Source organism: Manduca sexta, chromosome 20 (genome assembly GCF_014839805.1).
Source record: "Manduca sexta isolate Smith_Timp_Sample1 chromosome 20, JHU_Msex_v1.0, whole genome shotgun sequence".
Lineage (NCBI taxonomy): Eukaryota > Metazoa > Arthropoda > Insecta > Lepidoptera > Sphingidae > Manduca > Manduca sexta.
Genome location: NC_051134.1, coordinates 10,588,505 through 10,603,329, shown reverse-complemented (window position 1 = coordinate 10,603,329; position 14,825 = coordinate 10,588,505). Strand labels below are relative to the sequence as shown.

Here is a 14,825-nt window from a genome sequence, read left to right as displayed (position 1 = left end):
AAGTGGTAATATTTTTCAGATTTTGCGGGATTTTAAAATATTTGTGTAAATCAATATTGAACATGCTATGGAATTTATTATAATTAGACCTTTTTTTGTTTCAGATGACCAAACAAAATACTATGACATAGTGCTCAGCGGTCAGTGAAATAACATCAATATGACTATCCGATGGAGAGGTGCGTCGCGCGCGGCGGTCGGCGCGCTACTGACCTTTTTATTGTGTGTCAGTTCACAAGTAACCTCGTGTGAGGGGCGGGAGGAGCCGCATAGATTTACCATAGACGAACTGCTTTCTTCACAGTTCGAGTATAAGGAGTCAGATGATGTTGGATTAGATCCTTGTAAAGCTGGTAAGTGTATTTTTAATTATTTTTATACAGTGTACAGATAAATTATTATTTGTCTGTACACTAAGTACACATAATTATTTCAGTATTTTTTTTAATGTTTACAAAAATAACTAATAAGGAACAGGTGACATCTTATTAATTCGTATTCAAAGCTGCTCATTCATATGTCATCCACCGTGATGCTAAACGTCGCTCTGTCTAAAATATTTAAAGTCATCAAGCTCAGTCAATTAGGGCTACATCATTATAACTACAATTAATATTATTACACTAATTTTCCAAAATATAGTTACCGCACTCACACAAAAACTTTAGGCATTAGAGACCGGGCATGGTAACCGGCTATCTCTACTTTAAAGAGCTTTTTAATGCAACTGAGGCATTCGAGCGAATACAATAAAACCATTGAAAGGAAAAGATAAGTGGCATGGCACTGGAATACGTTACACGTAAAAAAATATATTTACGATAGGAATATAGCCTTTTGTTGTATCGTTTTAAAGATACGTTTTGTTTATCTTTTTGAATATTTGCGGCGATAAAGATTTTATTGCATGAGGTCATTTAAGTAGCAGTGGCGAAGAGTTACATTTTTTAAAAGACTACCCGAGGCAAAAAAATAATTTAAGTAACCTATCGCGGCTAATTTGACAGAAAATAAAAACTAAGATAAAGAAAGGGAAGCCGATAGGAATCGGGTTGTATGGACATTTTGCTCCTTACTGTTAAGTAGTAAGTGATGATAGAGTAGTTATGGTTTAGGAGTCCGCGAATTCGAAAATGTAATTTTTGTACAATATAAGACGAGTATTTAAAGCTTTCTTATTTATAAGTTAATAGTATTTACAAATTATATTCAAACAAAAATCGTTTTTTTTTTTTCATTATTATTGGGCTACATAACTGGATACAAGCAATGTAGTATACCTTAAATACTATTAACAAATAATAACAATATAATAATAAACAATAACAATGAAACATTCAGTGCCCTTGTATAGTGTTTTCTTATTATTTAGAATGTTTTAAAGATCATTCTTTTTAAATACATGTAAAAATTATGTATGTTTTGTCGAAATAGCCGTTTTATCTCGTCAAAGTGAAACCCGTTTCTGTTATCCGGTGGCTGCGGAAATGTTCTGTGTATTAAAACAAACAGCGTGTGAAAGCGACATTGGTGGCCGGCGGTGGCGAGCGGTGGCCGGCGGTAGATGGTGGGATTTTCGTCATGGACACCTTACCAGTCCCGCTGATTACCTCCGCGCACAATTTTATGAGCCTCATTTTGATGTTTAAAGGATAGACTGAAGCGGAGTTATTTGTTTGTGAAGAGATTTTATGTGTTTTTATACACTGATTTTTATAGTACATTATGACCTTGTCTGTAATATAGTATAATTGCTTTAGGCTAAGGCCTGAATGAGGTAACCGAAAACGATATTAATTATAAATATTTTAATGCAGAGCACGTGGATCAAATATCGAAGTAATATTTCTATATCAAATATTTCTCAAATTGGAAACGAGTTTAATCTCGCTTCATTCAATTATTATTGATCGTAATTATTTTATACATACTATAACTAATCTAATTACTTATAAAATTAAAGTATTTTTTGGATTTTATCGTGGTTTTTTATATTTGAAATTTCTCCCGACGTTTCGAAGACTGCAGCCTTCGTGGTCACGGGGCGGACTGAGGTGTTGATCATCAAAATCTAAAGAAAAATAGTTTAATTTTAATGTCTATGTTCGCGTAAATAAGACCGCCCATAAACAGTAGAAAGGTGTTTCTGGATGGTGATCTAACACCTTGAATTACAAAATATTGCTTGGTATTGCACTGCACTCGCCATCCTGAGACATGAGATGTTAAGTCTTATTATGTTCAGTAGTTACACTGGTAATGACTGTTTTTCTGTCACAAAAATAATTTATAATTCCCCGCGTTCCGCCAGTACTTTGTACTACAATGGCCGACGAATGAGAACACAGCGAGAGGGTTCGTTTTTATCGTCGGCCCGTTGATTTCTGTTTTAGCACTTTTTAATGGTTCCGCACCGAGCAAGATTTAAATACCCACATTGTCTTTGCCAAATATAACAAACATTTAACTAAAGTATGAAGTTAAAAAGTTTAAATATTAATAATACCAAAAAGTTGGGAATACATTTTGGTTATTTATTCTTTAATTTTGGTCTTTCATGTTACGAGAGAGCAATTTTGTTTCATAGCATTTAAAGTTACGTTTCTGAATTTATATCCAAATATATAATCATTCAGTCTTTACAATCATTCTCATTTATAAAGTTATTTAGGAATCGGCCCCACAACCCTGATCACGCCCAACTTATTAGTGATGTCTTTTGGGACGAATATATTTGTATTTTATAATAGAAATTAATAAATAAAACTAAAACAAGTTAGTCATATCTCTAATCCAATTAAAATAAACTCAAAGTTACTAAAACAAACCGCAAAATTGTATATCCTCCGACACGGTATAGCGTATTCGCAAAAATAACATGTTCTATTTTTACAATCAAAACCAAAAAACAACACCGAAACCTTTGATCACACACGTCAGAAAAAGCGTCAAATTTTTTTCCGGCGCTGAAATTTTCCCGGAATCCCGGCAGCTCAAAGCCACGCGAGACAATTAAATAAAAAAAATCACATGAAAGTTTATCGACGCGCCGACATGTGGAGGTAAATTGAAATCCGGTACTCCATACCCGTTTAAAGCCAATAAACCGGTCCCTCATCTATTCGCGCGTAAAATTCGGACAATACCGGGTTTTTATAGCAACGCCTACGATCGGCTTATCGGCATTGAATTTGCCTTTGATTAAAGCGTTAACGGGTTATTATGTCATTTTTTGAGTGCTGATTATATTTGTTTTACAATATTTAATAATAATGATAATATCAGCCCTGTATTATATACTTGCCCACTGCTGAGCACGGGCCTCCTCTACTACTAAGAGGGATTAGGCCTTAGTCCACCACGCTGCCCTAGTGCGGATTGGTAGACTTCACACACTTTCGAAATTTCTATAGAGAACTTCTCAGATGTGCAGGTTTCCTCACGATGTTTTCCTTCAGCGTTAAAGCGAACGATAAATTCACAAAGAATACACACATGATTTTTAGAAAAGTCCGAGGTGTGTGCCCTTGTGATTTGAACTTGCGGACATTCGTCTTGGCAGTCCGTTCCACACCCAACTAGGCTATCGCCGCTTAACAATAACACACATTTACAATATTTATTGAAGTGAAATTAAATAAGTATCAATAAATGGTTTAAGTGTTTGGATGTCCTTTTTAAAATGTGTGCTGTAAATACTAGCAATAAAATGTGAATTTTTCCCAAAGGGAACTGGATTCAACATATAGGTACTAATATGCATAAATTCGGTTTGCAAATCGTTCTGATGATAATTAGATTCTATAAAAATTCTGCCTAAAGGGAAGCCAGTAGGAATCTGATTATATTCACCCTTCTCCAAATAAAATGAATACCTTAAAAATTGATTTAGATAACGCGCCTGAAAGTTGACACTCTTAAGGCGATACCTCAAGGTCCATTTTCATACATTTTGTTTCACCTTTAATCTGGGTAACTAAACAAGTATTGGCAAGTAAAGAATTTAAATTCACGTCTAGTTAGTGATTAGTTCTCGCAGTTGAAGAAAAACGTAAAAATAATTAAAAATCATGGATATTTATGCCTTTAAAATTTCGTCATATTAAATTTTAAAGGAAGAAATATCCATTATTATTAATAATTTTACGTTTAACTTTCAACTGCGAGAACTAATCACTAACTAGACGTGAATTTAAATTCTTTACTTGCCAATACTTGTTTAGTTACCCAGATTAAAGGTGAAACAAAATGTATGAAAATGGACCTTGAGGTATCGCCTTAATTAAAAAGGAGTAATAAAATGGTATTTTTCTAAACTTACTCTTCTAAATTATGATATGTATTGACTTTTATGTCATAGAACATTAGAACGCTTTCTCATTACAACAAAATAGAAAAATAGCGTAGAACCTACATCGTAGACTGTTGCTACGCGTATGTACTACGGATCTACGTAGCTTACAGCTCGTAGCTGAGACAAGAGCGTGAAATCCTTGAGTCAGTATTTCACACCTCTATTTATAAATTGCGAGCTTTATTCGTTAGTGTTAACACCTTGGGATAGAGTTTATTATTGCAAGACTGGAATCGTTTTATACCTTGTTAGAACATGCCATATTAAAACATTCTGTTGTATCACTTCGTAGAATATTATTTGACTCCAAAAACATTGTACTCACTACTCTGGTTTTAAGAATTAGTATTTTATATTTTAATGTCATTATAAAAATATTTATAGTAGAATATTAATTTATTGACTCAATCAAATTAGAATCTTATATATTTTTATGTAAATAAATCCATAGATAACTTTTTCTCACCTATTATTTTTATTTACAGCTATAAATAAGAAATGATTTTATCAATATATTAAGGCTCAATTTAAATTAGCATAGCATGTTATCTTTTGGTGATATAGCATCACTGGGAGGCGTAGGTGCCAAAAAAGCTATTATACATGCAGCGGCTGGGCGTGCCATCGAACCATTAAAGGTTAATATTTAAAGCCTCGGGGCGGCAGTCGGCTGGTTCAAATTAATAGCCAACAGCTTTCGCCCCTTAACTTTTGAACCGCTCAATTCTGTTTTGTATACTGCGATATTGTGCTCTCAATTTTTTAATGAGTCGATATTTTATGTATGTAATGTGTTTTTTAATTAATGTTCGATTATTATTAAATTAATAAGTTTTCGATATAATCAATTTACGATCGTTTTCAATAAACGAACCCAAACTCAATCTTAAATCCGATTTCGAGAATGAACCAATCAAAATAACTCATTTGTAACTGTCAAAAATACTTTGCTCTGATTGGTCCATTTTTGACATAGATCAAAAAAGCGATCGTATATTGAAAACTGCAGATAGACGATTAAAATTTTGCTTTTACATTATAAATCAATAGTAAACTTTGCCCTAATCCATTAGGCGTAACATCCTGCCTCACATCACAAGACAATATTTGCCGGATACAAAACTGAGAAACTAAAATAAACAATTTATCCCAAACTACAAACTCCGCCCTCAATTAAGTGTTCATTGTAACATTTAAACTTAATGGTTTAAACGTGTTTATAACGTCTCACGTTACTTCACAAAAGATTGCGAAATCACGTTTATTTAATTGAATTTCTCGTGGTGGAGCCGGCGTTTCTTTGTGACAAACCTTGTTAGGTCGGTGACCCACAAACCGCCCCGTGACAGCCACATGAGATGGAAATGGAAATGTTACAAACACTTGTATTTTATTTTTTATTTCAGTTTCTTTTGAGGTTTGAGTGGCACACTTATTACGTGTTGTAGATTTTGATTATTCAAAGCGAAAGCTTTTTTCGGCTTCGGCTTTTACTAGGATTAAAGTATGTCTTTTAGGAGGTGCTGCTGTTTTTAAGATTCCGGTTTCATTGTAATCAGTGTCATTATTGAGTTTTATGAAATTTACATATTAAATATAAGTGATAAACAGTGTCTTATATTCATCGGTCCAAAGTCTTATATACTGTGGCAATATTTTTTCAATTCTCAAATCTATATAAATATTTATTATCTTCGACAAATTTTAAGCCTTAAGTATAGACTTATTTTATGTTATCGTCCCTTAAAATATTTATTTCTAAACTAAATTTCTTCCAGATTTAGTGACAAAATACAAAAAAGTTTCATTCTGAATTTTCCGGTTTTCGTGGAAGGGTTAGTAGGACAGCGTTGTAACAGGACTGTGCCGGAATGCGGAACGAGATTTTACCCTCCTGGGAGCCACATAATCATGTGTTGTTTAATAATATCTCTCATCTCGTTTCACACCATAATAGACTACCGAACTCTGAATAAGGCATTAGATTATGTTTCCTTTAAATCTAATTTTATATTAACAAATACCTGGCGATAACGGTGAATGAAATATCAAATGGTACTCTTAAAAAAATGTTTGTTTAGAAGTTATAACAAAAATAGACCTATTTCTACCATTTATTTTTTTCTACACACATATAAAAACAAGAAAATTTTTTCTACATACACACACACACACTCACACATAAAAACAATAAAAATCAAAGTATATAAAAACAAACACACACACACATAACAATATTAGGTATATAATGGATTTGTTGCATTATGTGCGGTAGAAGGGTTACCAGGTCAGTATACGTATTTTATTGTAGGACGTTCGGTACCTAACACGTTTTATTAAATGTCCGGATTGGTAGAGTTTTATTAATAAACAAATAAGGGACTTATGTTCGGATAACTAAGAATTAAACTCCGGTGTCAAAAGCTAGCATAATTATGTCAACTGGCGAGGGATAATCATCGTTAGTCGACACTACTACACCCTGCTCCTTACCAGATGCAGGCTCAATTTGCTGTACCGTATAAAAAATTTAACACTTAAATTACAATTATATTTGTAAGCAGTAATTTTCAAATATCATGCAAGCATTCCTACTTTCCTAACACTCATAGGCAAACCTGTCGTCAATAAACAGCCATCTCCTGCACACCGGCCTACCCTCATTTATATTTAAATCCAGTGAAAGGTTGTTTACCGATGCATGCTTTATCTTATATCTTGAAGTCCCAGCGCTGACTACACGTGCGTTTATTACTAAGGTCGTTAAAACCTTTAAGGATCAACTTATTTGTAATTTTATAGCTGAGAATATAATTATTTACCTTATGGTGTGGTCAGAGTGCAATTTTAATACACTTAAAGCAGCTGGTACAGATTCTTTTTTAGTTTAATGATTAGATTCTAATCAATAGCTTCATTCCATAGGGTAAATATAGTTATATCTTTTCTGGTGTTTAGGTTTCTCTTATGTGAGAGTCTGGCTAGATAGGTATGTCTGTTTCTGCCGCCAAGCAGCAGTTTATAGTCACTAATGTGTTCCGATTTGAAGAACATTGTAGCCAGTGTAACTACTGTACGTAAGACTTAACGTCTCATGATGGCGAACGCAGTAGAATACCAAATGATACATTGTAAATGAAGGTGTTGGACGGTGTTTCTACTGTTTATGGGCGGTCGTATCGCTTACCATCAGCCGAACGGCAAATTTGTCTCGTCATTCAAAGCAATAAAAGTAGATAGTATAAAAAAAAAATTAACTCACAAATCACTGAATCGATTTTGATGAATTTTGGCACGTGATAGACAAATTCCTAAACTATCACACAGAGTACTTTTTATCTTGAAATAATATACAATGAGATTTGTATTAATCAAGACAGAGTAGCAAATATTTCGCAGTGTCTTACTCATTTTGTTACCGTCGAAGATGAGTTCACCAACGGTGGCTAACAATAACATATTTATGTAGATAGCAAAAAAACTCATTCTTATCTGTTGTACTTCGCCACTAGGTATTATTATGACGTCTCAATATTAATTTAGGAAAAACCGTATTTGTTATTACAAATATTATAATAATATTAAAAAAAATATTTATTTATTCATACGAGTTTTCGTATACGGTTACATACATTTGTTTTATTTATACTGATATTGTCCTTTTTTGTGCCTACGTCTATCTCTGCATAATTCTAAGGTTGACTGGGCGAGAATTCCCTTGGCATTAAGTCACCTTTTATACAATAATATGTACAAAGTGTTTTAAATAAATAAATATAATACAGATTTTAAATATAAATATATTTAGTGGTACAAAATTCAGAGCTACAAGTATATGAAGTTATTATTTACTATTCAGTTTATATTATTTCTTGTAATGGATAAAGAATAGATTATCTTTGTTCTATAGGCAAAACAATAATTCACATTTTACAAAATTAACGTCTGTTTAGCACTTTGTCAAGGTATGTCGAAAAAAAAAACAAAATAACCTAACCTGCCTCTCACCATCAACAAAGAAGCTTTCATCCCCAACAATGTCCAACGGAAACAAGAAAATTGATGAAAAAATAATTGAAGAGTTTCACAAGTTGAACGAAATTCGGCTGAACGCAAAAGTTTTGCATAATTTCGTGGGCATGTGATATTGCTTTTTGTCCCCACGGATCGTGCCACGTTGTTACTGTTCGACGTTAATTTTTTATATAAAAACTCCAATGGTTACACTTTATCGCACACACTTCGCATCGTATACAAAAAGTTTATGTTGTAGCAGCATTTAACCACAATACTTCGTTTATTTCGATGTTTTTCAGCGAGCCAAATTTTTTTATTACTACAGTTTCGGTGTCTTTTTTATGAGGCCGCAAAAATAACATAAATGACTTCTAACGTTTATTGATTTGTGATCTAATTTTATAGTCCTTAAGGTTTGCAAAATAAGACCTAGACAATAAAATCATCATAGATGGCGTTGTCGTAGCATACCATGGTTTGCGATTAATTAATTCTTATTTATTTATCATTTTATTAGGTGCACCAACAGATGATACAATATTTTTTAGCTCACACATATAGCGTACAAACAAGACTTATGATATTGGTCGCCTAATTATAGGCAGACGCAACTCCGCTATAATGTAACTAAGGAATCGGACAAACATCAAAAATAAACTTAATTACAATTGGGCGGTAACAAAACAGAGTCATGTGATCAAAATAACATCAACTATGAAGTGAATCAAGTATAAGGCAGATTATGATGTTTTGTGGGAGGTTGCTTGGCTTTTATTATTTTGCCACCATGGAGCTAAGTGTTCTATGGTTTGTTGCTTAAACACTAAGTGACTGCGAGAAGTCTTAATTAAAATCTTTAAAAAATTTTGTCTTTTTAATTTATACAACAACTTAACACCGTTACCTGTGAAGACAGTTCAAAATCATTATCACAACATAATTTTTGTGGGTATTGCTTTTAACAATTAATCTGTGTTATAAAATTTTCAATGTCAATTTCGTTTCTTGTATTTTGCTTTGCATATTTACATAGACCGTAGACACTATCGTACTATAGGTACTTACAACAACGTGAAGCATATTAAATCAACCCATTTGGGCATAATTTGTGCCGTAATGGCCGCATTTGGTTAATAAGGCCCGCGCAACGGCTAAAGCGCGGCAGATTTCTGAGCAACGTCAGTCATGCAATGTGTGGCATGTTATCAGTGGGCTTTAGGGCTAAATTCTACAAATACCAAGCCAATTTAAATAACCTCTCTGGTATATAACAATAAGGTGTATAATTATTCGGCTTTACCAACGTGAAGTATCTTTCCCTGGACATTTTTGCGGTTGGTAGCATATGTTCATCCAAAGCATATTTTATCCAAATTGTATCCATATCCGTTCAGCGAATTCTGAGATTACTTTTGAATTCACAATATTAGTAAAACATATTTAAAGATCTAATTTACTGAACAACAAAAAAATATTTATTTCTTCTTTCATGAGATAAAATTAAAGAAAGATTTTACCCATATAACAATATTAAATCAAGCAGCAGAACGTAGGTGGTCGGAAAATACGCATCCGAACAGGAGACCCTACTTTTACACGCCAAGATGACTGTTTAGCATTTTTCTCTCACTGAAATGTGAAGTGCCGGATGCGGACACACGGGCCGTAGAGATTTTTTTTTTTTTTTTTTTTGTACTTGCACAGCAAGAGTCTGTTCAAGTATTACGTAACGCATTTTTTTGATATTTGAACCCCCCTATCCCCTCAGTTAACGCGTCGTACGTTTTTCTATACGCCTTCACCCGCCCTCAAAAAGTTATGTAACTCAAAATTTTTTTTTTTTCGCAAAGTACCGGAAAATCGCTTAAATACCTTTGTTATTTTTTTCAAATAAAAAATCCAATGTTATATAACGCGCTGTACGAACCCCTCCCGCGCCTGTAACGCATCGTAACGTTTTACAAAACCCCTTCTTCCCTCCAAATTGCGTTATAATACTTGAACGGCTCCAAAGTGCCCCACTGCACCTGATGGTAAGTGGAGTGGTGTCCAATAGAATGTCGACTTTCAAGATGATTACCCCTCAGCAGTCGACAAAATTATGCCGGCCTGTTAGAACCGGGTATATACAGGCTGATCGCGGAACGCGGCACACTTACGTGGGCCACTATGGCGGGTTTTAACATTTTCTGTACGATGGTCGCTATCCGGCTGGATATAAAAGATATCCTACTACTAGCAAATATCTATGAAAAGCAAGTCTATGTCATGGCGACAGATTAGCCATGGGTTATCTAGTTTTAAAAAAAAAATGGGAATAATTACAAAAGCATTCTATATATTTATATTACTTACTAATTTAATTGATAGTATTTTTTTACATTCAAATAATATTTGATATGATTTTCACTAATCGATTTATAATTATTTTTTTTAGGAAATCGTATTTGTTAATTTATTTATAACTTTAAATATTTCGTTACTACAGTTAATAATTTAAATTAGTCACATTTTGAAAAACAAACAATGAATCTAAGTTAAGAATTATTTATACATCAATACATCAATATTACATAATTATTATGTATTATTTTGTACTACGTATCTACATATACGTCAGTGCATCTATAATGTCAAAAAATTGTAAACAAGATAATTCTGAAGAAACAGGAGTATTTATTAATGCATTTTATTAGTAACTCAAAAGTTCTCAGAATTTAGATAGGTTTGAAATTAATGGTAAGTGAATCCAAACAATTATTCCTCTAGGTATTGGTATTTTCAGAGTAACTGATTTCAATTTAATGTTACCACGATTTACCCCCTTATTCATAGACATTATTTATCTAAGGACGGAGAATTGCTGTGATAACAAGTCTGTTTCTCAGCTTTGTTTATCTGAAAGCTTGCTGTTTGTTCAGCTTTATTTATCTGACAGCCAACTAGTTCAAGTTATATCTCAATATTAGCCAATCACAACGGCCCTATGTCAACGCACTACGAAGGCTGCCATGCCGTCAGCACTGAGAAATTATAATTTTGATAATATAATCGTATTTTACGAATAGAAAATTTCTAAATTACAACCTAACCTAACCTAACCTAACCAGCAAAACGATATTGACCTATATTACTAGACGAACCAAATAACATATATAAACAATTTAATTTAATAAAGACTAACTTATATCACTATTCCAAACTCCATTATGTTACATTGCTGGTAACAGGAATGATAAAAAATACAATACCAACTTTTTTGTTGGGCATTTTTGAACGCGTGTGTCACACATGAACACATCATGAGGGCCGCGCATCGTTCGAGTCTGGGAGGGACTTGTGAATCCTGTTATTTCTTTATATCTTTTAAGGAATCTTTTGGTTTAGGATGGTTAAATAAATTTGTTAGTAAGAATGTACTCAAAGTTATTTTTTTAAATAAGCATTATTTTATTATTGCTTTGAATGTCGAGACGAACTTGCCGTTCGCCTGATGGTAAGCGATACGACCACCTAAAAACAATAGCAACACCATCCAATAACTTGAATTAAAATGTATTGTTTGGTATTCCACTGCTCCCGCCGTCCTGAGGCATGAAATGTTTAGTCTCATGTCCAGTAGTTATACTGGCTACAATGGATTTCTAGTATTTAGAACATAATACATGAATCATGATGGTAGGTGGTCATAGGCTATGGACCTTTATTGCTTTTATTTGTAACCATAAAAGTACATAATTGCTGTATAGAAGGAGGTTATGAAAATTTTCTATACTATTTTCCGTAATAATAATAATTAAAAACTAATTTCATATATACATACTTTTTAAAAACAAAAATCAATTCATTTCCAAGAATTATCCTTAGAATCAAATGATATTTATTTTTACATTTTCTGACCACAATATGGCACAAAATCATATTCGCAATTTATCAACGTCCATCTATTCTTGAGTTAGTTTATCACCTGTCCATCCCTGGGCTTAAGCCACGTCCAGAGAATTACGATAAGTCCCTTAAGTATGATAGGTGTGCTCCATTTGTTAACCTTTCTGCAGTTGACCTCGGCTGCATAACAAATGTTCTAGTTTAATACAGATTTATCAACTGTATTGCCTCGCCTTGGTACAACTATTTTTCTTACATTTTATTCTATTTATGTTGGTGATATAACTTGTTTTGTGTACCTGTTATAATTCGTAATGGTCTGGACATTTATTTTATGATTTGTGCACATAAATTGAAATGAGATATGAACAGCCAACCACACAAGTAGTTGAACAAATTGAAAAATTTAAATCACCTATATATTTTTGTGTTCTTACCGACATTGTTTTTTCTTCACAAAAATAACAGGGATTTACTTTAGTTCACACAAAAAAATTATACAACTCTTAACACGTTAGGCGATTTGTAGTTTGTAACTTTTTCAACTATTTACGTAGCTGACTGTATCTAAAGGATGATTCAAGCCAACACCTATCTCATGATAACTCTACTACACAATAAATTGAAGCAATACTCCAGCACTTCACTACTTAGTATAAAACAGAGTCGCTTTTTCTGTCCCTATGTATGCTTAAATCTTTAAAACTACTAAACGGATTTTGATGCGGTTTTTTAATAGATAGAGTGATTCATGAGGAAGGTTTATATGTACCTAGTCTTGCCATAAATATTGTAATAAAGAAAAAAGAAAATTGTTAACTGCAAATAACATTTATTACTTTTACAGTGTGTCAGTTTAATACATAAATATAAAACAATTAAAAATATAAAAAGCTTATTCGAAGTGGTCTCCATTGGCTGCAATACAGTCCTTTAAACGATGAGGCCAGTTATCAATAGAAGCACGCACTCTTTCCATGGGAAAATTCTTCACTGCCAATCGTATAGATTGTTTTAGGGACTCCAAATTATCATGGCGTTTAGAGCAAGCTGTACTCTCTAAAACTGACCACAAATCATAATCCAGCGGATTAAGATCGGGACTAGACGACGGCCAGTCTTCAGCTCTGATGAAGTCCGAAACGTTCGATTCCAACCAAGACTGCGTGGACCGAGCTTTATGACCCGGCGCCGAGTCTTGCTGGAAGGACCATACTTGGTTATTGAACATGGTGATGTTAAGGGGCTTAACTACCTTCTCAAGAATGGTATCTTGATACACTTGTGCCGATGTTTTGATACCTTTTTCACAAAAAATATGGCTCAGTCACTCCTTCATAGCTAACACCCCACCAAACCATCACTGAAGTCGGATAATGTCCACGTTGCACTCTGTCGACTAATTGGGAAGCTTCCTTAGAGCTTTGAGCATAAATACGGTCATTTTGTTTGTTAAAATGTTGCTCAATTGTAAAAATTTTCTCATCCGTAAACAAAATTTTTCTGTGACCTCCCTTTGCGTACCGCTTCAGTAGTTGTTTCGATTTTACCACCCTATTCTTCTTTAAATTATCAGTTAAGAAATGGCCAGTGCGTCTCTTATAGGCTGCAAGTCCTAAGTCATCTTTTAAAATACGCGACATGGTTCTAGGTGCTATCTTCATTTCCCGAGATAAAATCTTTTGCTTTCGGACAGGATTTCTTCGAATTCTTTCCCTTACTGCTTTGACCACCTTTTTCGTACGAACACTACGTGGACGGCCAGATCTTTTTCTGTCACAAACAGAGGAGGTCTCATTGTACCTATTAATAGCCCGGTACACAAACATTTTACTAATACCAAGTGTATGGAGAGTTTTAAAAATTGCATTTGGCTCCATACCTACTTTGTGTAATGCTATCACAGCGATTCGGTTCTCTTTATCACCCCACACCATTTTAATATCGCAAAATATTTTACAATGTATTGGCGCCAAAATGAGAAAACACAATGAACAATCGTATAAAAATGACAGATTCGAAATTCAAATGTAATATTTTTTTATAATTAAGTGTAACAGTATTTATGGCCAGACTAAGTATAATAATAACATCCATTAAATAGTCAGCATTGCACCAGTGAGAAGCCGGGGCGGGTCGTTAGTTATATTATAAAGTAATAGTTTTGCTTTCGACCTCGTCCGCGTGAAAGTCCCATAATTTTAACAGAGCACTATTTGCGAATAAAATATCTAGGAATATTTTTTAAATAAAATAATATTTCTTTATTATTACATATATAACGTACTAGATCTGGCGTTCCGTACACTCATTGTGTTTGAATCAACTGTACTGCAATCCGTACACCTGACTTTAGTATGATTTCAACATTGACAGCGTGTGGTTATATACGGAGTGACACTCAAAATACAACAACTCGAGTCTAAGTGTAAACCTTCATGTGAATAAAAAATATTAGTCAAATAAGTAAAATTATTTGTTGTTCAAGTGAATAAATACATTACAACAGTGCCGTTTTCGTTACCATTTTAGTTCAGATTTTAAACAAATAGTTTATATGAACGTT

The 14,825-nt window shown here is 33.5% G+C and overlaps 1 protein-coding gene across 1 annotated transcript in view; it reads left to right on the top strand.

Moving 5' to 3' along the window:
• LOC115440685 (tolloid-like protein 1) overlaps positions 1-14,825 on the top strand; it is a 96,712-nt gene that overhangs the window by 14,178 nt on the left and 67,709 nt on the right. Inside the window, exon 2 of the mRNA XM_030165096.2 lies at positions 105-353. Coding sequence (XP_030020956.2) covers positions 161-353 — 193 coding nt within the window. The 5' untranslated portion in view covers positions 105-160. The remainder of the gene's footprint in view (positions 1-104; positions 354-14,825) is intronic.